This window comes from Podarcis vaucheri (genome assembly GCF_965113315.1).
Source record: "Podarcis vaucheri genome assembly, chromosome: 1".
In the NCBI taxonomy this organism is placed as follows: Eukaryota; Metazoa; Chordata; class Lepidosauria; order Squamata; family Lacertidae; genus Podarcis; species Podarcis vaucheri.
Genome location: NC_138759.1, coordinates 66,763,725 through 66,790,056, shown reverse-complemented (window position 1 = coordinate 66,790,056; position 26,332 = coordinate 66,763,725). Strand labels below are relative to the sequence as shown.

Here is a 26,332-nt window from a genome sequence, read left to right as displayed (position 1 = left end):
TAACAGTGCCCCAGTCTTATCTGCATTGAACTTCTATTTGTTGGGTCTTATCCAGTCCATTACTGAAGCAAGGCAACCCACTAGCACATCTACCGCCATACCTGCAGATGTAAAGGAGAAGTAGAGCTGTGTGTTATCAGCATATTGCTGACAATGTACTCCAAAATTTTGGATGACCCTGCTCAGTGGTTTCATGTAGATGTTAAACAGCATGGGGATAAAATTAAACCCTGAGGAACCCCACCTTGAAGGATCCATGGGGCTGAAGAGCTCTCCCCAAGCAGCACCCTATGGAAGTGACTATCCAAGTATCTCCCAACAAAGACCATTCCTGTATCTCCCAACAAAGGTCATAATACAGGGTGACCAAAGCAGTTTCTGTGCCAAAACAATAACAGCAGTAGCAGTGTAGCATAGGTCAAATTAAAGCAAGGGGAAAGTAACACACAGCAGAAACAACATAAAAGAAATTAGCTTAAAGTAGAGCTGCATGCCATGGATTTGAAAAAACTAGCCTGGTAGAATTCTTCAAGTTAAGAGCTTCAGTCAGAAAATACAGATAGTCTGTATAGTAGATTTCAATATGTGATGATACTATGGTTTTCAAATTCAATGCACATATACTATTGTATTCTTAATGTTTCTACACATCAATATGCAGATGAGGGAAAAGGAACTGAATTTCACATATTTTGGTCAAAGCAATGATAGTCTAAAAGTAGTAATTCAAAACTTTGGATGAAGTGTAGTCAGTATTTAAAAACCATTTATTTATTCAAAACTTCTGAAATAATGCATTTCATTTTTGACAGGCAGTCTTTTACAATATTGAAACCCAATCCTTGATTTCATCAAACCTTTCATATTCTGTGCCTTATTCCTGGAAGGCTTATGCCAAAACGATTTAGTTTGATTTTCTTTAACAATGGTAGGTTGGCTTGACAGCATCTGACAAAACAATTCAGTGAAGTACTGCATACCAGGTAAAAAGAACCTGAACTGGCTAGTAGATGAAATAATGCCGAATGGGACATGCAGGTATGAAAGAATAAATCCTGTAGGTACTTTATTGCTTTAAAAAGGTTACACTTAATTTCAAATAACTAAATTTAAAAGTTATTTCATACCTGCAAATTTTTATCTACCATTTAATTCTTTTAGTTTGGTGCCTTTAACTTAAGTACATATTGCTCCATCCAGTCTAAATGAATGGGAAAAACTCAGAACTAATATGTCTTTTGGTTTGGTCCTTTGTCCTTTTAAAGTGAGAGTATACACTGTTGGGAGAAATGGTTCCTTTGATCTGCTGCCTTCTAGCTCTTGAGCTGAAGTGGAAACTCAGGAGTGTCATGTTCATATAAGGATGTGTTTCTTGTTATAGAACAAGGAAACATCCAACGTGGCCTTTATGTTTCATGTGAACCTCAAAGCTCTTTCATTTCCTAAAGGCAAAAGCAGCAGTAAGTTACTACATACTAGTAAATGTTAACACCTTCAGACGTGTCCACACAATGTCTTTAGTCCTCCAATATTATATAGGTTTCCTAGATAACACACAGCCCATACTTCCTTTCCTTCTATAACAGTTTCTTGACAGTAGAGACCATAACACCTTCCCCCCCCCCAGAGGTTTTATGACTGGCTTACTAGGATTCTCTTGGTTCTCATAGTGCTAAATAATGTACCTGTGAAAAGCAGGTCTAACAGCCTGAAGGCTCTGTGAGAATAGGGAATTGGGGCCCTCAGCTGCACTCAAATTGCCTGGAGCTCTTGCTACAAAAGGAAGCTGGGGAATGCATTGGATGTCCCAAGATTTTTCTCCCCTCAAATGATGTTTATATGGTGCATACAGTTCAAGAAATTAGGTTTTTTTTAAAGGAGCTTTAATAGCAACAATCATCTCTTGGTCAGTCTTAACTTTCCATGTGTACTTTAAAGAGCTCTCACATCACTCCCCCAACAAAGTGGCACTGCATAACAAACTTTGTCACAATGGTAACATTCTGACTAATCCCAGTGTGGTGCTTCTTACTGTATGAGTAATCCCTTAGTGAATACAATGAGAACATGCCTTTTTGAAACAAAACAGCATTGTCCAATTCTAGTAATTTGTAACACTACTTCCAAAGTGATACTGCATCTACTAAAATGCAAAAGTCTCCATTTCATGGCAAGCAAGGTGGATGCAAAGCGAAGCGAAGCGAAGCAAAGCAAAGCAAATACTACCACTTTGGCAATAACTACAATTCCAGTCAGAGGTACAAAGAAAACTCAGTGATGCTTTAAGACGGACTTCAGCAGGGTTTGCACTTAACATTTTCTGTATTTCACTTTAAGACTCTTTCAATATGTCTTGCAGTGTTGTGAAAGAAGGATTGCCATTTTCTTATTTGTAAAGGTCTTCTAAATAAAGATACTTGGTCCATAACAGTATAGGGGACATTGAAGCACTCAAAGCTGATGGGCCATAAATAGACACCAGCAAGCTGTGCTATTTTTCTAGAAAAAGAATGAATGCCTCTATATCCTTACGTGTTTCCACCTCCCTGAGAAAAGTCAGTGGTGTGATTTTTAACAGTGGGTGATTCATGGACAAAGCCCACTAAATGAAGCCTAACACTTTGCTTCTCCATAAGGTACAATATCAATTATAATACCAAATCAAGGTGTAGCATACAGGTTGCATTACGCACCAAGCAGTTCCTGATTTAGATCACGAGCTTGCTTAGGCAAGGGTCAACCTGTCATTGGCAATATGATGGTGGTACTGATGTTGCTGCTGATCCTCACTATCATCTACCTTACAGGGTCGCAGAAAGGCTTGAAAAAAGGACAATATGGGAAAACCTTGAACATTCTCAGTTGCAGTATACAGAGCTCCTCCAGAAGACCTATTTCTTGAGCATTCATCCTATTTTGCTTGCACAAAGCTTACACAGAGGTTTGTTTATACCTGGTCTTCATTGGGAACTTGTGCTTCTTTACTTGTGGGATGGTCATATGATGACCAGCCTTCATCCTGATTTGCTTACGGGGTATCTTACATTAGTTGTTCATTCACCCCACACTTTTCTATGCATTTCCTCATCACTTTCTTTAGCCCAAAAAGTCCAGTGGTGTTGGTTTTTTTAAGTGGATGTGTTGCGTTAGGGTGCCAGAGTCCTTTCAACCACTTTAACTGTGCAAACCTGAAGTTCTGGTATGTGTTGAATACCATAGGGTTCCTTGATTTCAGTAAGGCTTTTGACAAAGTCCCCCATGATACTGTTTTGAGGCAACTGAGGGGATGCTCATCAAATTTACAGATGGTACCAAACTGGGAGAGGTAGCTAATGCTGCAGAAGACAGAATCAGAATTCAAAATGACCTTAACAGATTGGAGAACTGGGCGCAAGCTAACGAGATGAATTTCAACAGGGACAAATGTAAGGTTCTGCATTTAGGCAGAAAGAACCAGATGCACAAATATAGGATGGGGAACACCTGGATTGACAGTAGTACATGTGAAAAGGATCTAGGGGTCTTGGTGAACCACAAGCTTAAGGTGAGTCAACAGTGGGATGCAGCAGCAAAAAAAAGCTAATGCTATTCTAGGCTTCATCAACAACAGTATAATGCCCGGATCAAGGGAAGTAACAGCACCACTCTATTCTGCCTTGGTCAGACCACACCTGGAATATTGTGTCCAATTCTGAGCACCAAAATTTAAGAAGGATGTTGACAAGCTGGAATGCTGAGGAGGGCAACCAAGATGATCAAGAGTCTGGAAACCAAGCCTTATGAGGAGCGGTTGAAGGAGCTGGGTATGTTTAGCCAGGAACTGGGTGTTTTAGCCTGATAAAGAGGAGACTGAGAGGAGATATGATAGCCATCTTCAAATATATCAAAAGCTGTCACATGGAAGAGGGAACAAGCTTGTTTTCTCCAGCTCTGGAAAGCAGGTCTTGAACCAATGGCTTCAAGTTACAAGAAAGGAGATTCCAACTAAACATACAGAAAAAAACTTTCTGACAGTAAGAGGTGTTTGACAATGGAACGGACTCCCTCAGAGAGCTGTGGACTCTCCTTCCTTGGACATTTTAAAGCAGAGCTTGGGTGGCTACCTGTCATGGATGCTTTAGCTGAGAGTGCTGCATTGCAGGGGGTTGGACTAGATGACCCCTGGGTTCTGTGATTCCTCTTTTGATGTCATTTCAGAACAACAAGAGGCAGGATTTTATTCAATAAAAGGTAAAGTTATGGTTGTTTGATTGTGTTGTTTTTTAAAAAACTTTCCCCCTGGTTGTATGGGCTAGGGAAAATAAGTTTTTCCCAGCTGTCTGACAACAAATTGGTAGACATCTGCCGTGTGTGTATGTGTATGTAGAATGCTATAGTAAGAAAGTAATTACTTTTACTCACTATCCAGACATATTAGTCTCATGTTTGGGGGTGTAGGGAGTCCGTTGTATATGTAATCCCAATAGGGCTTACTTCTGGAAAGAGCTGCACAGGATAGGGAATTCTAATCTGAAGTACCCATTGCAAAAACTAAAGTAGGGTAGTCTTTATTCTGAATTAGTTAATCTGCAACACTTTTGTCTCTTGCTTCATACATCATCCGTTCTGGTTCCGCCCACCGCCAGCATGTGCTCCAATAGATCAACTACAAGGGAATGCAACCCTTCACAGAAGAAATGTTGCCAACTCCTGTTGTACACCTTTAGAAATATATTTTGTTCAAGAGAAAAACAAGAAGCAGATTCTTAGACATTAATTATGTCCAATTTGCTCTTTTAGTTATTCAATGGAAGAATAACATAAAAATATAATATCAGATGTAGTTTTATAGATATTGATCACTGGGAATCTAGAGTAATCCAAGTACAAATTTTGCTGGGAATCATAGGTCAAAGCACTTCCGTTGTCCACATTTTAGAAGCTAGAAATTATTGACATTAATTCATTATTTAAGTATCGTACAGTACAGTCTGTAAATATCTAACTCTTAAAAGCAGGAAAGTATAGTCCTTTCCAGTCAGTCTTTGAATACATGTATGGGGGATAATGAGGGTTGTGCATGCTGTCTTCACCTATTCTTTATGTACCTTCACAACTGGAACAGAACCTGTGTGTGTATATCAGTTTCTGGAAGTGTGAACCATGAAAATACACTTTTATATAGACAGACACTGTTCCTACCTTTAGGGTGGGGCCTACCACAGTAATTCCCCTCCCACATGTTTAAATCACTGCAATAAATTCCCCTGGAAATTACTCATTATAATTCTAGTGATATATAACGTTAATCATACTTAAGAGTAGAACTACTGAAATCAATTATCTTAAGTAACTTGTGTCAGTTGATTTCAATGGGTTTACTATGAATATGACAACAGATAATCCTTGTATTTTTCTTTACTTCACTCTGTACAACACAGCTGGGTAACCTGTGAAAATGCTGAATAGTATCTGATCATACTATGACTTCTGCACACATTACACTCCCTGCCAAATATTGCTTTTACATAGTACAATATATAATAACATATAGAAAAAAAATCTTTTTTTTTAATTAAAAAAAGGCATGAAAGGGAAGGGAAAAAAAATACATACTAAGGAGAAAAACAAGTGTTCAGGTTACTTTTAGAGGTGGGGGAAAGGAACAGTCTCTCTGGTGATGGCAAGTTCTATCATGAAAGGCCACTGATAATGTAAGTCCCACCAGGACATCAGATGGAATGAGATTTGCATACAACAAAAGAATTCCGGAAGCAAGTTTCTAATGCAGAGAGAACCTATAAATTGGAGATTGGTCTTAAATCCAAGCTATTACTTTATTAGTCAGCAAGGTAAACTGCATAGAGCAGGCATTCTCTTATCACAATTGCCTAAATCAGGGGTCAGCATCTTTTTCAGCAAGGGGCCGGTCCACTGTCCCTCAAACCTTGTGGAGGGCCGGACTATATTTTTTTTGGAGTGGGGGGTGAATGAACAAATTCCTATGCTCCACAAATAACCCAGAGATGCATTTTAAATAAAAGCACACATTCTACTCATGTCAAAACATTGGGCAGACCCCACATATAACCCAGAGATGCATTTTAAATAAAAGGACACATTCTACTCATGTAAAAACATGCTGATTCCCGGACAGTCCACGGGCCAGATTTAGAAGGCGATTGGGCCAGATCCGGCCCCTGGGCCTTAGTTTGCCTACCCATGGCCTAAACCACTCTATTACCATGCTACTGAAATCTCAATAGATAGCAAGTAACACAGAACCACTTGTAGAAGCTCATGGAACCTTCTAGCCATTATATGGGCCACTGATGCAAGGTCAAGTTAGCCAAGATTTATATAGATAGTATAGATGATAGAAGTGTGGGTCATTTTTGCAGTCAAACCAACAATTATGTTTTGCCAGCCAGGCACACAAAGGGGCTGAGGCTCACAGAGCTTTCCTGTGAATTTGCTAGAGAGAACTCTGTAAGATCAATTCCTCTGCTACCTTGGCAGGAAGCTGTAACACCACATACTTCCTTTCTGCCTGGCAGCCTCCCTTTCTTCACTGTGCTTCCAAACTGATCATAAATGCACGTTTGAGCTCTGTAGCTCAGACACCATTTAAACTTACATTTTGTTCTTTTGTAATTTAGGTATTAGTTACAAACCCGCTTTCATAATTGCTACTGCAAACGACTGCTTCAAGACTTAGGCTATGTAAGTAAATGCAACTTTTATTTCTTCACAAATAAATGTTTGTGTGATTGTTGTCTTTAAGGGGGAGAAAATGGGTAATACCAGGAAAAACTATTCTGCCTTAAAGCATCCTGGATTGTTGTTTCTAGAAGATTAAATCAAACTTGTATTAGCTTCCAATTTTAAAGGAAGCAAAGGGTGGTACTCTGCTGATCTCACGTGAGAAAGGAAGGATAATAACTTAATAATATTCCATCTCCTAGTGTCTAAATCCATTCCCACAAACCATGACTGATATTTGATTTTTTTTTTTGGTATGATGAAAAATGACATCCATATATTTTATGTGGCCTCCTTCTTCAATGTCTGAGCATGCAGCTGTTATAGGAGTCAAGAGTACTCTCCTATTGACCATCCCTTCCTGCATGTATTCTTTCTTGGACTAAATATAATGCAACACAAATTCATGCAGATTGTTTTATATATAATGTCCTCAGTGCATGTTCTAAATTGTCTTTTTGTTTGCATAATTCTATACTACCTTTTAAACATAATAATTGTAATTGTGATTTCCACTGAAGATAATTAAAATAATGAGATGCAAACACAAAATAGTTTTACATGCTTGTACAAAATAACATGTAAGTCTTAAAATGAATTAATTTTATTCATTTTTGCCTTTCCTTCATGCTGTTTTAAACAAGTAACAACAAGTTACAGTCCATCAAATCTAAGTAGCCACACAGCCCAAATTAACCATGCCAACTCACAAGTAAGTCCTACTGAATTTGGTAAGTAATCAAAGTGGTTCCTCCCAGGAATCTGAAGAAGTGTGCGTGCACACGAAAGCTCATACCAATAACAAACTTAGTTGGTCTCTAAGGTGCTACTGGAAGAAATTTTTTTATTTGGTTTTGACTCCCAGGAAAGTGAGGTTAGGATTGCAGCCATATATACATATATCTTAATTTTAAATAACGAATTGTATATGATAAGACAGAAATACAATATTTAATCAGTATCTTGAGTATTCTTTTCAACTGTTTTGTCAAACCAGGTAGTGATGCCCTGCTAGCCAAATTCAGATGGAGCATGAGAATGAAATACAAAAGTAAACAGGCCTAAAGCAGCCTGAGGGAAAGTCAGCAAGATGGCAATTTCAATCATTTGGAATAATACCAAGGCAGCCCTAGGCTTTCCTCAGAATGGAAACATGTCACCATTACTGCAACATTTCAACAAATCAGAATGCAGAAGAATGGAACACTTATGTAATCACATCAGCTGAACAGCACTTTACTCAGCATTTAAGTGGAAAATAATTATGAAGAAATTCCATTTATGTGAATGGCTTAGCATAGATGTCCAAGGAAAAGAATAGTTCCCTTAAAGTTCTGTTTGAAGTTAATGCAAAAACACATTGCTGAGTTTCTAAAAATAACTTTTACAAAAATGTCTCTGAAATGATGAGGAACAAGTTATATAAAATAAAAGCATAAGATGTGGCAAAAGATCTGTTAATTCAAGGTACACTAAATACAAATTGTATTTCAAGCCCTTTTCTGTCAGAGAGTTTCATTAAGTTAAACAGCATGTCATATTATTCTACTGAAAAATCAAAAATATTTCAAATATTTAAGGAACTTACCTAATCAGTACATTTTTAGTATGTGTCTAGTCATGTAGCCATCTTTTACTCAATCATCAGAAAATCAAAGGCAAATTGGCATGACTCAACCCAAACTTTAATACCGCATGATTGTGTCGTGTAAGCTTGTTTTGTGTGATGGCTGCTGTGGTTTTAGCAGAGAGATTAACGACCGGACCTAAGCTGGCCTCCAAACCTTGCCCTGCTGATGCCTCAAGCCCTTTGAAGTCTGACCATCATACCTGGCAAAACAACAGTGGGAACTAGGCTGGTGTCAGATCTAATCAAGTTGCCTGCCTCAGCATAGCTAACTATGGGGTACACTAATTGGCCCAATTGCGGATTATACCTTTTGCTACAGATTCAAGACAATAATTTAGTCAAATGATGGTTTTTATCTCCTTCTAATTAAGATTCCAAAGTAGGAAGAAATAGGATTAGACAAGCTAACTTCAAAATTGCGAGTCTCTATTTTTAAAGAGATATGCACTAGTATTTTAAAACATGTATAAATGCAATGAAATATCAATACATTTCTTAGAATGCATAATCATTATCTCATTTCCAACAAGCGAGTAAAAATGTACACATAGGCATACTTTAAATTCCAATCAATATTGCCAAAAATACATACATTACATACCACTACCAAAGGCCACTACGTTTTCTACTTTTCCGCATTAACATGTACTTAAGCATTAAAAATAATAGACTGCCTAGTATGACCTCTTTATAATGGTAATGATGATATGACACTTAAGCTGGTTGCTAGTAAGCACATTGTAAAGGACCCTATGATAAGACTGGATAACTAATAACATACTAAGGAATTTGAGAAAACTCATCCCGTGTACTCATGTTGTTACTTGACAAGCAATAGCCTAGTGATGAAAACATAGCTGAAGTAGTTATGTTCTAAGTCACCTGTAAATTCCGACATCAAGATTCTAATCTGTTTTTCAGAGACATTGTTAGCTTTCAACACAATGCCCGTATGAATGTTGTGTACACTGCTACTTGTCTATAACCTTCAACCTCTTCATTTAACCCCCTGTTGAAGAATGCTATATTACTTTCTCAACTCTTTTTAAAAATGACACGTCTGTAAAATTTGCTATAATTTGTATAATTTATGATGCTTGTATTTATTTGTATTTATTTCTAATCCAGGTATGAAAAGGGCTTTTATTTTTTCCTTTTTTGAATTCTTAAATTTAATACGATCTTGGACAACTACCTCCATGCTACGGTTACATGAGCTATGTAGCCAATGCTTTATACTACCTTACTTATACTATCATTCTGCAATTTAAAAATATGAGTAGAAGAACACCAGTGCAGGGCAATGCTGTAATTAAGACAGATTTGTGATAATTTAGTAGCTTTTTCTCCAGCAAGAATGAAAATCATTTATAAGGCGCATAGTCTTGAACAATGAGGGATGATATTATTCAAGTAGGTCATCTATGCATGTCTACAGTTTCTTGTCCAAAGGCTCCTTAACATTGCTAAATCAAATGTCTTTACCCTTAGGCTCCAGAAATTCTGTATAGTGGGCTCTGGGTTTGAAATTTAGAGCAACAGAAAATAGTAATCAGAGAGTCTATTTATAGAGGAAAGCTCTTCTAAATCAAGCTTCCTTGTGGAAAAATAAATCAAAATTGTTTCATTCAGAGATATATTAAATGGAAGTTTAACACAGTAAGAAAATACTCTGCCTGTTTGCCTGTGTCAGATAACAATTACAGTTTCTACATTTTAAATTCTAGCATGAATATTAAGGTCCCTTATTGTAGTAGTGAATCAGAAGATGAATAGCCTTTTGATGAAGTGAAATTATGTTAAAATGGACTACTACAGTACAGTGTTTAGTTCCATTAAATGTATTCTTTCCTGAGAAGTGAAAAACCCACAGAGGAATCACAATCTCTTAAAAGGAAAAAAAAAATATGACACAACAATCTTCATCATGCATATTTGGCTTTAAGTGGCTTTTGAACGGAGCATCTCTAGTTGAGAAACTTCAAGTACTCATGCAGAGATGACCTGCCTGAAAAACTGGCTTCTTGATTAACTATTAACTACTTTCAATAGGACTAGATAATTAAGGACATTGATGACCATTATTAGGAGGAGGGCACTTTAATTTGTCACTTGATAGGTTCCTTTCAACAATTTATAGGTTAGTGCAACTTGCAATTGTGGAGAGACACTGAGAGAGATGGAGAGAGAGAGAGAAAGGGAACCCTTAAGTTACCTTATCAAGTGGCCAGCTAAAGAGGGCAGAGGGTCAAATAAGGGCCAAAGTGGTCACTTAAGGGTGAAATCCCAAACACCAAAGCAGTGCCAAGCCACATTGACCATCATTTGGTGATGAAGTAAAAAATATGCTAATATATTGGTGGCAATTCTTCCTTTTATGGTTTCAAGCAGTTAAGACAAGTGGCCTGCTTAACAGCTTTTCATTTGAAAAGAGATTAAACTAAATGATTTGTCAGGCCTGCTTGGCTGTTTTATGTCTTTGTTTAAAAGCTGTAGAGACTGTATTGATGACTCCCAAAGCCATCTCTTTTTTCACTCGGCATTTACTTGGTTAATAAATACATCAGCTCTAATTGCTTAATAGTTCTGTGTCCACTTGCTCTTTAGCAAGCCTAAAACAAAATAATCTTTTTGTGTTATTGCCTTCTCTGCGGACTATGCATAAAAGGTCAGGGGGGGGGAGTTTAAATTCAGCAGAAAATTTACTTAAGGACATTAATGTAAATGATACTGTGTTTAAAATGACACAGAAGAGCTGAAGGTGATTCCAGTAATGCAAAGGACGTGGTTTCTGAATATTGATAAGGACACTTATCCTTCACAGCACACTCAATTTTAGGCAGCATTGCACATTAGAAACCCTCAACTGGGGTAATAAGATGTAAACACTGTCCCACTCACTAAAACAAGTAAAGAGCAAGTCATTACCATATAATTAAACAAGCTCTTGACGTCTTTAGAAATATGCATGTCATGCTTTGTTATTGAAGGTTGTGGCCTACTTTTTATACATTCGTTTGAAAATAAAATGAATGGTTTCCGGATACTTCAGTTTCTGTAACGCAGAAATTGACTTCATTTTAATAATAAAAACAATAATTTCTAAAACCTTCCCAAGCATGAAAAGCCAGCTAAATAGCTGATACAAATTAAATATGGTTAAACATTTAAGACAAGATTTCATCTTTCATGCAGAATTGTATATATACAGGAAAAAACCTTACCTCAATAATGAATAGCTTCCTTTTCAATCTAAAAGCAAGGTCCTTCGTGTCTGACACATCGCAGCTCAAGCTATTAAGCCGAGGAATCTGGCGTATGTGAATCAAACCTTGTGAAAAGGAAAAGTAATAGAGGAAAAGAATTAAGAAAATGCTGATATCCAGATGCGTAAATTAATGTCTTACAGCAGAATTCAGTATATTTACACACACTCATCCTCCCCTTTTAAAACTGGAGCTTGCGACCAGGAGCAATGAAGCAAACGGTGCGATTATACTCAAGTAATCAAGCAGAATAAGATAAACAGAAATCCTTGTGCGAGGAAAACTAATTGCACTTTGGTACAGAGGTACAGATGTAAAGAGGGATCTTAATACTTGTCAAAACTACAGCCGGTTTGTGTGTGATTTTCCCTTGTATTTACAGTAAGCAAATATGGCTATCACCTTGCATGCTGCCCACGGCACCACTGAGTGATCTTTATTTTATTAAATGCACCAGTAAGCAGCCAGCAAAGCAAGGCTCATGGGTTACTGATAACCAGTGAAGCTCTAATGAAAAGTATTTTGCTTTACACCTTGAAGATGACTTTTTAAAAAGTCTTGTGGGAACTAGAGTTGTAGAATATGCTGCTGGAAAATTTTAATCATGACATAAACCCAACATAAATTATTTTCTGCATGCAAGATGTTCATTGAGCTTGCAGGAATTTTGTAACAATACTGGGCACACTGCAAGCTCTGCATACTGTCAGATGGGTCTCAAGCTGATTTCTTTTGACAAGGATGCTGGATGGTTTCTGTGCAGCTTAATATAGTTTCTGAACAACCAAAGGGTCATTTTCCACAATAGAAAATGAGAAATATTTTACAAGACATCTCAATTAAAAGTTACATTACATTTGTTTTAAATTTAATGAATAAAGATAAAAAATACTGGGCAATTCAAATGGCAATTTTATCAAGCAGGCCTTGTTTTAAAAATGAACACTCTTTTCAACTGTGAAGTAAAATCAGCTGTTTTTAGGGGAAATTAAGAAATAGTACATGTTGCTGAATACACTATTATACAAGAGACCAAAACTTTAAAAAAATTAAACATCTTTTAAACCCCTGAATGTTATAATTTGTATTTTTCTTAAATTACTGAAAGCTAGAATTATTTTTGTAGAACTTACTGCAAATGCAAACTTATTCCTTCAGACAATCTTAAACACATCAGACCTAATCTGTCTAAAGTTAATGACAAATTCTCATTGAAACCAAGAGAAGCTATTCAGTTACTTTGGACTAAGTCTTACCAGTTTCAAGGAAACTCAGCTGTGCCCACCTTTAACTGGACTAGTGCCAATACATGGAAGTAGACTACAATTATTCCAGTGAAACTGGGTTCCACAGTTCCAAGGTAGCAATTTGTGTGTGAATAGGGTCAATATATATGCAGCTAGAACATCTACTCTTGAAGAGGCAAGCTACTATTCAGTTTAAAAACAGCTTGCATCTTTAGACTGGGAGCTAACAGAGAGGAAACTTGGAAAGAAAATGCTGGCTGAACACACAGTGCTCTTATTAGTGCATTAATTATTTCTTGGGATCACAACCAGTGCATTTCAAATTGGGGTGAGATCAATGTAAATATGATTAACCAAATGATATAAAACACGTTTCTTGGCTAATGTTTCTGTACACTTCAAATGGTAGTGGTAAATCACTGCCCCAATTCTGTCTTTTGAGGGATGCCGCTTAAGAATGTTGTTGGTGTACTTAACCAGTTATCTATCTAGTAAAAGCTGTTGACATGAAAATAATAACTAGAAATCAAACCACACCCATTGTTCAATGTTCTATTAAACATGCTTATGTTTCAAAACAAAGGAATTGTTATGCACAGTTTAATATTAACACACAGTGCTTTAGAAACTAGTGCAGGAGTGAAGTGCATATAAATGCAGCAAACAGAGAATGGCCTTCAGGAAGTGTGTGCATGCTAAAAGCAGTAAACTGTGATGCAAGGTCACAAGTTATCAATGTTTTGAAATTGTAAAAACAAATGCTATTAAATTATAAAGCTACTAATGTAAAAGTCATAATTTTTAATGTACAAGCCTTTCCACTTTTGAGCAATATACTTCTTGACAAATGAATTTTAGAAAGACAAATCCCTGAATGTTTTGCAGAAGTCTCAAAAAGTTACAAATTAACTAAGCAGTGGAATAATTTATAGAAAAAACGATTTGTTACTGATTAAGAAAGAACACAACATTTTAAACAAGAACACAAGCACATTGCAAAATATATGTGTTCCCTTACATAGCTTCACAACTATTAAAAAGTAACAATATTTAATCTGTAGGACTGTATTTGATTGAACAAATGCCACATGACCTATATAAGTAAAAAAAAAAAAAAAAAGGCTATTTTTTTCAATAGCTTTTTCATTTCCGATACTCACTTTGTTACTTAAGGAAATGATTTCAAGAGATTTGTTTGTTACATAAAAAGTACAGCACTAATCAAGCTGAAGCAAATAAGTTGCCACTACTCCATCCAAGCTGCGTTTTCTCATTTTATGCCGAAGAGCATTTACACATTCTTACAACATTTACAGCAGGATTCAAATAAGCAGCTCAGTCTTTGGACTGGAGGTTTCCATGGAACTACAGTAGTGTACAATAATAATAATGGTAATTTATGCACACTCAAAGCTCTGTTCTGGATTAGCTAAAACTGTTTGTCATTCAGTTTAGACTCTTAATAACGTTTAAACTCTCTGAAAGCGTGTTCCAAGAACTTGCACAAAAATCTGTACAAAAGAATCCAGACAAAAATGTTGTTAGACATTCTTGATGAAAATGCATGAAAAGTTGACTGCAAGAAGTTTCTACAGCAAAACTGGTTTTCTATATAATTTAAATTGTACCATACACTTCTAATCTTCTGATTTTTAAAAACTTGTCGTAGTTAAATTCAAGAAAATTAATTGGCAATCTTTAGAAATAAAATTCTCCCTTTGTGCTGTATCATTTAGCCGTCTGTTCACCAAAATATATAACTGTTCTTCATGTTCTCTATTTAGAACTTGGCAGATCAAAACTATTGATTTCATGACAATTTCAGCTCACTGGTCAGACAATTGCCAAGCCTCCTCTGCATGTGAATTCCCCAAAGCCTGCCTGTTGAGATGTACATCTGATTGAGCCATGCCTTGGTAATACAGCTTGACAACATGCAAGGAGTTGCCATGTTTCCTTTGCAGCCTTAATGCACTTTAGTAAAAAAAATATGTCTAAATCAAGATTGGTTAGCAAGGTGAAACATTTAAGAGGCATATTCAAAAATGAAATCAAATGCTACTTTATGGCAGATATTCCAATTGCAGGGTAAACTGCTAAGTGCCCTAGAAGCACTTAGGGCACACTTTTTGCATTGCTAAGGAAAGGACGGAACTTACCATGGTAATCCTTGTATAATGGATTGGTTTCTCTCTCAGAGCCAATAAATGATTCAAGACCAACTACCGTATCTGACAAGTTTGTAACACGTTCCATAATTGCTTTATTCTGTAAAACATGGAAACAAAATGCACAACCTATGATGAAAAAGATAATTAAGGTTCAAAGAGCAGCCCTTTATATTCTCAATGACAATTTGAAGGAAAAATAGGTCATCAATACCTAGAAATTATTGAAAATGTGAGAAGCATTACCTCTCCTCTGCCAGAGAATACACTGTAATGTTTTCTAATGTAATTTTTATTATTAAAATTAGATTATAGTTTGAAGGAAGCGTTATGTATACATACATAATCCAATCCACTCAAAGGCCTGGTTTGCACAACACACCAAGACAAAGCTTGGCTTGGCAAGATGGCACAATTGTAAAGGGTTCTCAGAGAGAAACTCATAGCTGTTTTGCTCCTCTCCCCAGTCCTTTCTGCAGCTACACCATTCTGAGCTGAGTCAAGGTTTGGCTTAAGGTGCCATGTGAACCAGGCTAAAGTTAAGCATTTTCAAGTTCTATTCATTTCTCCCCAGATGCTTTCCCCAGGGAGGTTCGGCTGGCACCTTCATTAGGCACCTTTAGGCGCCAGGTGAGAATGTCCCTCTTGGCTGATTAATATCCGATATTCTTTTGTGAGAGGGGGTGGGGGGGTTATTGTTTTCTCTGTTCTTGTTTTTACCCGGTATTTCATACTGTATTTGTATGTTGTGAACTAACTTGAGATCTGTAGATAAAGGGTGGCATACAAATTTAATTAATAAGCAAGCTAGCAAGCAAATGTCAGTGGGAGACTTGAACACGAACACATATTGTACAGAAAAGAATAAGTTTTGGTAGATTAACTGGGATACACAAAAGCTTAGGACTCTTATATTTAAATATTCAAATTACTGAACAGTCATTAATGAATATTAATTTCCCATTTTGTAAACAATAATATCTTCATTCCTTCAGATCCACACATGCAAAAGGATACTGCTGGGTGGACACATCTGGGATGCAGATCTTGATGCAACTATTATTTATTTATTTACAGGCCAGCCACCCCCATTTACATGGGGGTTACATTCCGAGCCACTACGTGCATCAGTAAAACTGTGTATATTTGAAACGTTGTTTAAAAACCTGCAAACACCCTTTCCCGCCCCGTACCATTCCGCCTCTAGAAAAGGGTCACTTCTGGGGTTTACGCAATGCACATACTGAAAACGCATAAATGGGAGCAGGGTTGTATTTACTCACTCATTCATTCATTCATTCATTCAACCACCCTTCATCCATAGATCTCAGGGCAGTTCACAATACAAAAATACAAGATTAAAAAAAATACAAAATACATAATAAAAACAAGAACAGAAACAAACCTATAACCCCCTCCCCCACAACACATTTAAAAGGGTATCCGATCATAATCAGCCAAGGGCCTAGCTGAAGAGGAATGTTTTTGTTTGGTGCAGTGGCGTAGCGTGGGTTGTCAGCACCCGGGGCAAGGCAAGTAATTTGCGCCCCCTAACCCATGGATTTGCGCCCCCTAACCCCCAGATGTTGCGCCCGGTGCGGCCGGCCCCCCCTGCACCCCCCACGCTACGCCACTGGTTTGGTGCCTAAAGGTATATAATGAAGGCACCAGCCGAATCTCCCTGGAAAGAGCATTCCAGAAATGGGAAGCTACTCTAGAAAAGGCCTCTTCTTATGTTGCCATCTTCCAGGCCTCTCATGGAGGAGGCACATGAAGTAGGGGCTCACATGATGGTTGCAGGGTCTGGGTAGGTTCATATGAGGAGAAGTATTGAAGTCCTTGAGGTGTTGCGGTCCTGAGGTAATCTCCTAGGGAAGGGAAGGGCTGCAGTGGGATGTGGGAGTGTCTGAATCCAGGGACCTCCTTTCATGCTTCACCACCAAGAGCAGATTCCTCAAGCTACTGTTTCTGTAGGAGGTTAACAAGGACAGAGACCTGAGGAAGCTGCTGGTTTTGAGCTCAAAGCTCTACTGGCTTACAATTCTCAGATTAATATGCAGATTGAAATGTTCTGCTTTGGGGGGGGGGGATGCCCAATAGGTTTTTATGATATATTTCAACTATGAGGGCTCACTCTCCCCCTCTGTTTACAGGTAGGAGGTTCAAGTGGTTAAAAAATCTGTTTTCTGGCTCCTGTTATTAATGTTCCAAAAGGGAATGCTAATATATATAATAATATGCTTCTAGGGGCATAATGATGTCCTATCTCTCCAAAGGATGACCTCAAAAGTATATTTAAAGATAAAATTGCCCTTCATCTGAGGATCACTGGGTGGTTTACAATATGAAAACACAGAAATGCATACCATAGTAACAGACATAAATACTGTCCTCCCCGCAGCTTAGAAGGCTGTAGATTGTTTAATTAGCCAAAGGCATGGAAGAAGAGGAATCTTTTTACCTGGTGACTAAAGATATGCAACAAAGGTGCCAGGCGAGCCTCCCTAAGAGAACATTCCACAAGTGGGGAGCCAACACAGAAAAGGCCCTTTCTCATATGCTACCCTCCAGACCTCTTGTGAAGGAGGAACACAAAGAAGGGTCTCAGATGATGATCACACGAGAACGGGCCTTTTCTGTGGTGGCTCCACACTTGTGGAATGCTCTCTTAGTTAGGTCTGCATTGGTTTGTATGGGGAGAGGCGTTTCTTGAGGTACTGCGGTCCTGAGCTGTTTAATGCTTTATAGGTCAAAGGGCTCAGAAACTAATTGGCAGCCATTGCAAGTCAGGCCAGGATTTGCATTATATACTCAATTTTTTCTTGTCTCAGTGAGCAATCTGGCCGCTGAATTCTGCACTGAATAAAATAGAATATTAAGATACCCTCCATAAATTTATCCAGCTCAAGTCTTGGAGAGTTCCTTGTTCCTAGGACATTCCAAAAAAGCTTTCCTATAACTTGGCAGTGCTAACAGAAGCTACTCTTTTCCAATCTTAATATGTAGCCATTTGCTCTTGTAAGACCAGCTGTCAAATCCTCTATTGCAGGCCCCCCCTCCCCCGGTTAAGGTATTTTCAGAATGCAGTTGATAACCACAGAGGCCTCATTTTCTAAAGTTAACAGTCTGTTTTTAAAAACAACTCCCCCTCTCTTTACGAGGTACTTTCTCCATTGCAACAACCACCTGAGTCCCTGTTCTCAATACTTACTAACTGAGCTCATTCTTCCTGAATAAGGACTGAACAAGGCCTTTCTATCCTGGTAAGAAATACAGTGGTACCTTGGGTTACAGACACTTCAGTTACAGACTCCGCTAGCCTGGAAGTAGTACCTCAGGTTAAGAACTTTACCTCTGGATGAGAACAGAAGTCGTGCGCCGGTGGCAGTGGGAGACCCCATTAACTAAAGTGGTACCTCAGGTTAAGAACGGTTGCAGGTTAAGAATGGACCTCCAGAATGAATTATGTTCGTAACCAGAGGTACCACTGTACATGAAATAATCTGCATTTGAGTAGCTTATACTTATGCTGTGATCAACTGATCAGAATAAAACTTGCTTTTCTCTCATTTCCAGTGACTGAGACACTGAGAATGATACAATACATACCCTCAAATAAAGAACCAGATGTTTTTGAACTATATTAGTTAGGAAGCTGATATTAAACAACAGTTTATTTGTTCAGATGCAATGAGAAACTGGTTTAAACCAGCCAGGATAGGAATAGCAAAACTGGTATGTAAGGAGGGGATGACACTTGTTTGTAGCTTAATAAACTATGATTTGTTAATCAGGCCAGTACTACTACATCCAAACTAACCCTACATGTAATGATACTAAACACTGATATCTACTAAAATCCAAACAAACTATTATTATTCTTTATTAGTAATTTTTTATATATTCTTTATTATTAATTATTGTTGTTGTTATTGTTATTAATAACTAGACCCAACCAGGCTATCAGATGCGTTTGACTTTGAAAGGCGCAGAGGTGCTTGGCTGTAGACAGAGCTCTGAGTTCTGAAATTCTGCGAGCTGAAATGATAGCCACTACAAATGAGACCTTGAAGGAGACCTCCCCTTGTGGTTCAAAGGGAGGCTTGTGGAGGTTCCTGGATGGGAATCTGTGGCTGGTCAGGGAACACTTTAGAGCTGCCTCTCTAAGGAATCATTTCAAGAGTGGATGGAATGAGAGGGGGGCAGTGGGTGGTTATAGCAGGATGGAAGAGAGAGCCACTGCTTGCCATTTGAGGGTATTTGAGTGAGGGCCTTTGCCAAGGCCATCCTGGAGAAAGGAAAGGATAGTGGAAAACTTCCACTTTCTTGGAGAAGTGTATTGTGGTTGCACACCAGAGCTGAAAGGTTTCCCAGGCAGATTGGTACTAGTGGATGGTGGAGGGCCTCCTGGAGTGTAGGAGTGTAGCAAAGAAATCTGTAGGTAAGTCCAGCTTGGTAAAGAGTCATCGTTCAAACTCCACGCAGTCAGCTGGAGCTGGTTGGGCTCCAGATAAAGAACTGGGTCCTGAGACAGGAGATTTGTGAGGTAAGTACCACGGAGAGGAGACTGCCAGGTGGAGTATTTGAGGGAACCAATAACAACAAGACCAGAATGCAGAATGGTGTGATGAGGAGCTCTTCTCTGATCTTCTGGAGGACCCTCAGAATAATGGGAAGTGGAGGGAAGAAAAGACCTGGTGGCCATGGGAAGAGTGGGGCAATCTGGTAAAGAACCGTGGGAGCTGATGATTCTAGTCTGAAGCAAACATGGCATTGGCTGAACTTTGACAGAAGCTGATGGAAAATTGCCGAATGCAGTTGCCATTTTGCTTGGTCCATTTTCCTGCAGTCTTGGCCAGTCTCCTTGCATGTCCAGGAGACTGGAGATGTGCTTGGCTGCGGCTGACTGGATGTTGTGTTCTGTCCAGCTGAGGAAGAGACATACTTCTGCCTGAAGCTCCCAAAATTGGGTGCCTCCTTGTCTGTTGATGCTGGATTTCACTATGATGGAATCTGTGATGGATTAGGACATTGCTGAGTTTGACAGACAAAGAATTTCCATTTTGAATTTCCTGTAGGTTACCTATTGGTTCAGAAATTTTAGGTCCAGGATGGCTCTCCAAGAGACGTCATCTTTTGGGGGTACCACAAAGGAGATTGAATAGATGCCGAAGAAGCATTTCTCTGTAGAGATTGGTTCTAGTGTACTTATATCTGCCCTTTCACTTGAAGAAAGAGCTACAAGGCAGCTAATGTAGTATTGGATTCTGCAAACTGTGAATGGGAGAAAGCTGGTAGAAGAAAATTTTTCTAGCCAGCTTTGGCTAGACTTCTCCTAAAAGCTAAGCATGTGTGTTGCTTCCTTGCCTATCTTCTCCAGTGGGAGAAGAGAATGAGTGTTGGAGGTTGGGGGAGAGACAAAGTAAGTTTGTGTTTGTGGTCCAGTAAAGGGGAGAAAGTAGTGGGTTTTCCAGCGAGTAAAACTCAGCCAGAGTCTCTCCTGAGTCAGATTTCCACAATCTGGAAGTAGTCACACTGAAGCTTTTTTTTTTTTTTTTACTGCAGAGTATAGTGAATGTATGCCTCTCCAGATAATGCCGAACTAACTCTTAATATCCATGATTACTGGCTATTACAGGCTGGGGCTGATGGGAGTTGGAGTCCAACAGCTTCTAGAAGGCAACAAATTCCCAAACACTGCTCTAGCACTGACATACCCCAGACAAAGGTAATACAAGGTTTCCTTAGTCCTCTATGTATCATAGTATCAAACCATTTAGGCCTTAGATAATCAGTATCAGTAAATGAGTCTGGGTACAGACTGGTAGCCAGTACAATTTTAACAATAAAGGCAGGGTCTCATGTTCCAGGAAGATGAGCCCATTCAGAACATGAGCAGCAGTATTTTCTGAGAGGTATTCAAGCATAGTTCCACAAAGAATAATACAAACTTGTCTCTAAACTAAAAAAAAATCCCAAATGCTGCAACCTTTTCTTACAGGAGTTGCTCCACCCCTTCAATCATTTTGGTTGCTCTTTCATGAACCTTTTCCAACTCGACAATATCCTTTTTGAAGTGAGGTGACCAGAACTGTACAAAGTATTCCAAATGCAGTTGCATCATAGATTACCAGCAACAACAGGCAACATAACAGATATACAGTGGTACCCCGCAAGACGAACGCCTCGCGAGACGAAAAACTCGCAAAACGAAAGGTTTTTTCGTTTTCGAGTTCCCTCGCAAGACGAATTTCCCTATGGGCTTGCTTCGCAAAACGAAGCTTGCCCCGGGGACAGCGGGTCTTCTCTTTTGAAGCAAGGGGCTGCGGGGAGATAGCAATCTCCCTGCAGCCCCTTGCTGCAAAAGACGTCCGGGGGAAGCGGGGAAGCGAAGCGCTTCGCTTCCCGCTTCCCCCGGACCTCTTCTGAAGCAAGGGGCTAGGGGGAGATAGTGATCTCCCTGCAGCCCCTTGCTGCAAAAGACGTCGGGGGAAGCGGGGAAGCGAAGCGCTTCGCTTCCCCGCTTCCCCCGGACCTCTTCTGAAGCAAGGGGCTGCGGGGAGATGGCTTCTCCCGGTGCTCCGAAGCCGGGCGGGGGGGCAGGGGACACCTCCCGCCGCAGCGGGGACACCTTTTGAAGGCAGGCGGGGGGGAGCAAAGACTTTGGCCCCCCGCCCGCCTTCAGAAGAGGTCCAGGACCTCTTCTGAAGGCGGGCGGGGAGCAAAAGTCTTTGTCCCCCCTGCCTGCCTTCCCAGGGGCTTTTAAATCGCCCCGGACAGCGGAGAAGTCCTCCGCTGTCCGGGGCGATTTTAAAATGCCGCCCGCCAGCATTTTAAGATCGCCCGGACAGCGGAGAAGTCCTCCGCTGTCCCGGGGTTTTTTTAAATGCTGGGGGTGGAAAGAAAAGCCCTTGTCCCCCCCCCCAGCCTTCAGAAGAGGTCCGGGGACAGACTGTCCCCGGACCTGGTCTGAAGGCGGTTTCCCTAGGAACGCATTAATTGATTTTCAATGCATTCCTATGGGAAACCGTGCATCGCAAGACGAAAAAACCGCAAGACGAAGAGACTTGCGGAACGAATTAATTTCGTCTTGCGAGGCACCACTGTACAAAGACAGGGATAACATCCCGATGCTCAGTTTCGTCCCCATGTCTAATCTGGCAACACTACTGCAGAACCAAATGTCACTCACAGTATCTGGTGTTCATTCACTTGATCAGCTTTTGCCTGGGCGATATATCGCCGAGGACTTCCCTCAGCGGTACTGTATATTGCTGGGGAAAATGCCACCACTTTTGAGTCCCTCTGCTGGTCGTGGCCGCTAGGGTTCCTTCTACCAGCGGCACTGCTAGCAGAGGGACTCAGGAGCAGCGGCAGTTTCACCAGCAATATATCACTGAGTGAAACTGCCATTGCACTCCGCCCTCATACAATGAAGACGGAGAAACAAGCTGTATCAGCAAGGTGCCAATACACCTTGTTCCTCCCTCTGCGTCTTTAAACTGCTCGGATGAGGAGTGTGCAGCTGCCCTTACCACAGCCCAGCAGTTAAATGAGCCCCCAGCCTGGTGCTGGCTCCTGTGAGCTGATGTGCCGGAGGGGGGGGGGGGCTCCCTGAAACTGCTCAGCTGAGGAGAGTGTGGTTGGAGCTCCCCACTTTGAGCAGTTAAAGGAGCCCTGATGCTCTGCCCGCTCTTGTGTGAGCGGCAGGAGCACTGGGGCTGTCTCAGCTGGAGAGCAGGAATCCTCCCGCTCCCCAGCTGAGCTGCGCAAACAAGCTGTGTTGTCCCAGTGCCTGGGTGAAATAGCCTCAGTTCCTGCCGTGAGAGCTGGGGCAGTTTCCCCAAGGGCCTCCCAGGCAGAGGCCAATGCAGCTTGTTTTTTCAACATTGCAGTATATTGCCAAACCGCAATGTTTGGCTGGCGATACACCGTGATGTTGAAAAGCTGGTATCACCCAACCCTAGCTTCCAACATGATGTAGGCCACCATCTGCATTCTACAGAGGACAACCAGGTCAGTCTTCTGGCATCAGAAATAGCAATATCCAAAAACCAGTGGGCACACATCTCTGTAACTGATCTTAAAAAGGTCATCCTTGAATAAAGGAATTTCAAAGAAAGACTGCAACATGAAACTGCTGAATTGCAAATCATAAAGACTGAACTGAGACAAAGTTTTTTTTTTTAAAAAAAATTGCACCGCATGTGCCAATGCCAGGACATCTGTGTTATCAACAGTAACTGTTTATTGTGAATAGTTACTGTTAATAATATATTTATCTCTATTCATACCGTCTGCATTTCATTTCTTTTTCACTTCACTGGTTACACTCCTCCCCAACACATAATAACCCTTCATGTATCTGATGAAGAGGGCAATAGTTCTGAATTGTAATTTGGTCCAGGTACAACTTGATCTATGGAGGCAATAACAGATTAAGAAAAACAGCAAGCACACTAACTTTTGGAGTAAAACTACTAATAAATGCAACGTACTACACAGTCAGGGTTACAAAACACAGTAACAGGATAGAATAAGCCATTTTGTCATCTTAAAGATACAGAAAATAATAATCAAGTCATTTGCCTGAGGCCATGTAAGCAAAATGTAGGACAAAAATTTGGTTTCTCTATTCCACGTGTGCCGTCTTCTTAAATTATATGTAGGTCATATGATTTAAATATTGTGCATGCACCTCAGTATTTGACTAGGCCAAGGAAGGGGAACCTTTAGGTTTAGTAGGGATGGGGGGATTTTTGGGAAAAGTCAGTCCAATACAAAAAGGAATGGGTTCTACTTTAACCAAAAATGGAATCAGATTGCTACTACTGAGCTATGAAAATTTATATTCCAATATGAACAAAAGTTCATCCAATCAGTGTTATTGCTTCCAGCATTGTTTGCAACATATTTTTTTTTTTACGTATATAATAAAGAAGGATGGATATGAGAATCCTATTGGTTTCAAGTGAACTCTCTTCCAAGAAAACATCCTTAGCACTGATATTTAATTTATACTACAGACAAGACACTTGAGTAAGAGAAGGTTGGATACCTTTGTCAGTTGTCTGAAAAATGTAGCATATTTTGAACAGGTTTTTTCTGTAGTCAAGGTAGAATAGAAATACTGCTTTACTAGTTATAATTTTAATTTTTTATGCATTTCAAAGACAGAAATCATATTAGAGGCAGAATGACTTTGGGAAATCTGAATTCTTGTTAGAAACCAAATACCTCTTTCTGATTCAGTTTAAATATAAGAAATGTGCTGCATTTGAAATAGCTATATATCTCTGCTGCTTCCTCAAAGGAGGGAATTAAGTAATTCATAGAGGACCAAACAGCGACTTGCCTACATATGCAATCACCAACAAGCAAATATCAAGCAGAGCATCCATCTGATGTTTGTAATCAAATGGTAGGTTAAAGATACTGAATTTTACAATCAGTTTACACTAATCCCTTATTGAGTATAAAATTATAGCCTGTCATCAGGAACAGGCTGCCAAAGCTAGGTCCAGATGGGAGACTGGCTGGGAAAAAAGATGAAATAGGTGGGGAAATGATGGGAATCTGACAGAAGACATGACTGCTCCCTCTGCTGGCAAGGCCCTCATCTGCTTTAATTTTTAACTAATGACTAGTTTTTCTTTAAATATTAATGATGCAGCCAATAAATAATGCAAAGTGTTCCTTCTTCGGTCTGTTGCTGTGTGTTTTCACATTTCTGAACTCATGATGCCCTATTTTACGAAAATATTTTTTAAGAAAAGAGAAGGCTGAAGGATTTATCAGCTAGCTTTTCCTGCTTTAAATTGCACAATTAAACAGCACCTTTTTTAAAATGTGAACTATGAAACGTACTGCTTATGTTTCAGAAATTAAAAGTAAATATAATGAATGAGACGCAACATATACTTTAAAGTACATGCGATACAGACATTTCTAAATCTCATGCCATGCAAGCACAGCTCATGGGGGAGGAGTAGGGAGAATGGATTTTGAAGAGCTTCTAACAGAAAGACTGTGGAAAAACATTTCTTATTTGATCTGCAGCGTAAGTTAATAAGCTGAAGTAAGACCATTTTATAAACATCAATCGAAGGATTTTGGACTCCAACCAGAAACTCCCAGAACAGGAGGGATCAGTTTTTTTCACCCACTGTTCTCATCTGAATCCTGGCTGAAAAGCTACTCCAGCTCCCAGCTTTCCAGAAGGCTCCATCCCAGGAATCCTCGTCTGCCATTTGGTTTGCTGATTTTAATCTCTCAGGACTTTCTTACAGTGGCTCCACTATGCTGAACTGGCACTTGCTTCAAGAAGTGAGTTATTATTAAACTTGTAGGTCAATTGTGGCACTAACAACTCTTTGGAAGCTTTCAGCCACAGTGTACAATTTGCTGGAGTAATTAAATATTAATTCTAAGTGTTACATTTTGTGGCTAAGAGCTTTTATTTTCCATCATCAGTCTGGAACAGAAAGAGGTTAGAAGGCTAATTTAATCTCCCTCCCTCCCCCTAGCATTAAAGCTTAACTACACAGGGCACAAAAACATCATTAAAGATGCAACATTCCTTTATATCATAATTATCATGTAATTAATAGAACAGACCTAAAAGACAGAGATAAGCAGGTAGGTGTTAAGAAAATAAGGCAATAGTCTGTACTTTATAAAAGTATTTTGCAGAAATTTGACTATACATTAAATGTTAAAATCATGTTTATTTGTTCTATTTGGAAAAAGCTGCATTTGAGCAGCAAACACTCTTCAGTGGTTTTCAAAAGTGCATCACCTTATTTATAAATAACACAAAACATTCAAGAAATATAAACATTACCAAACTTTCATTTTCCAAATACAGATAATCAAATCCTAATTATTCTTACTAGACTTTTTCCTTTTCTCAGAACTGTCTAAATAAGCTCTATACATGAGTTCCCTGCCTTCTGCCTTTGTAACAGTTGTGTCCATACTTGGATGCTAGACATTATATTAACTATCTAGCTCAGCAGCCAAAATACTCCATATGCCTAAACAGATGAGTACTCACCATACTGTGAGAACATCTAACAATCTCAATCAATGCTGCAGTTTTCATTCTGAAATCTTGACTCTCAGTTAAACAAGACCAAGTTATTTTATAGAACCCTACAATTTATTTCAGATTAGACAAACACATTTGTTCTGTAACTCGGTTTTGTTGTTGCTAATCTCAGAACCACACAACTGAAGTGTACCCAGTGAATCATATACTTCAATCTACATTTTTTTAAA

At 39.3% G+C, this 26,332-nt stretch overlaps 1 protein-coding gene and 1 long non-coding RNA gene across 5 annotated transcripts in view; both read right to left on the bottom strand.

Moving 5' to 3' along the window:
* The window catches only part of LOC309527648, a 384,549-nt gene that overhangs the window by 265,741 nt on the left and 92,476 nt on the right, over nt 1-26,332 (bottom strand). The gene's annotated exons all lie outside the window — the stretch shown is intronic.
* Nucleotides 1-26,332, bottom strand: part of ELP4 (elongator acetyltransferase complex subunit 4) — a 161,359-nt gene that overhangs the window by 68,443 nt on the left and 66,584 nt on the right. For 3 of the 4 annotated variants that reach the window (XM_082209493.1, XM_082209494.1, XM_082209492.1), the window contains exons 8-9: nt 15,044-15,152; nt 11,596-11,702 (exon numbers count right to left, since the gene is read on the bottom strand). In XM_082209493.1, coding sequence (XP_082065619.1) covers nt 11,596-11,702; nt 15,044-15,152 — 216 coding nt within the window. Of the gene's footprint in view, nt 1-749; nt 1,443-11,595; nt 11,703-15,043; nt 15,153-26,332 lie in introns of those variants that run through there. The other variant, XM_082209495.1, reaches the window with a different exon arrangement.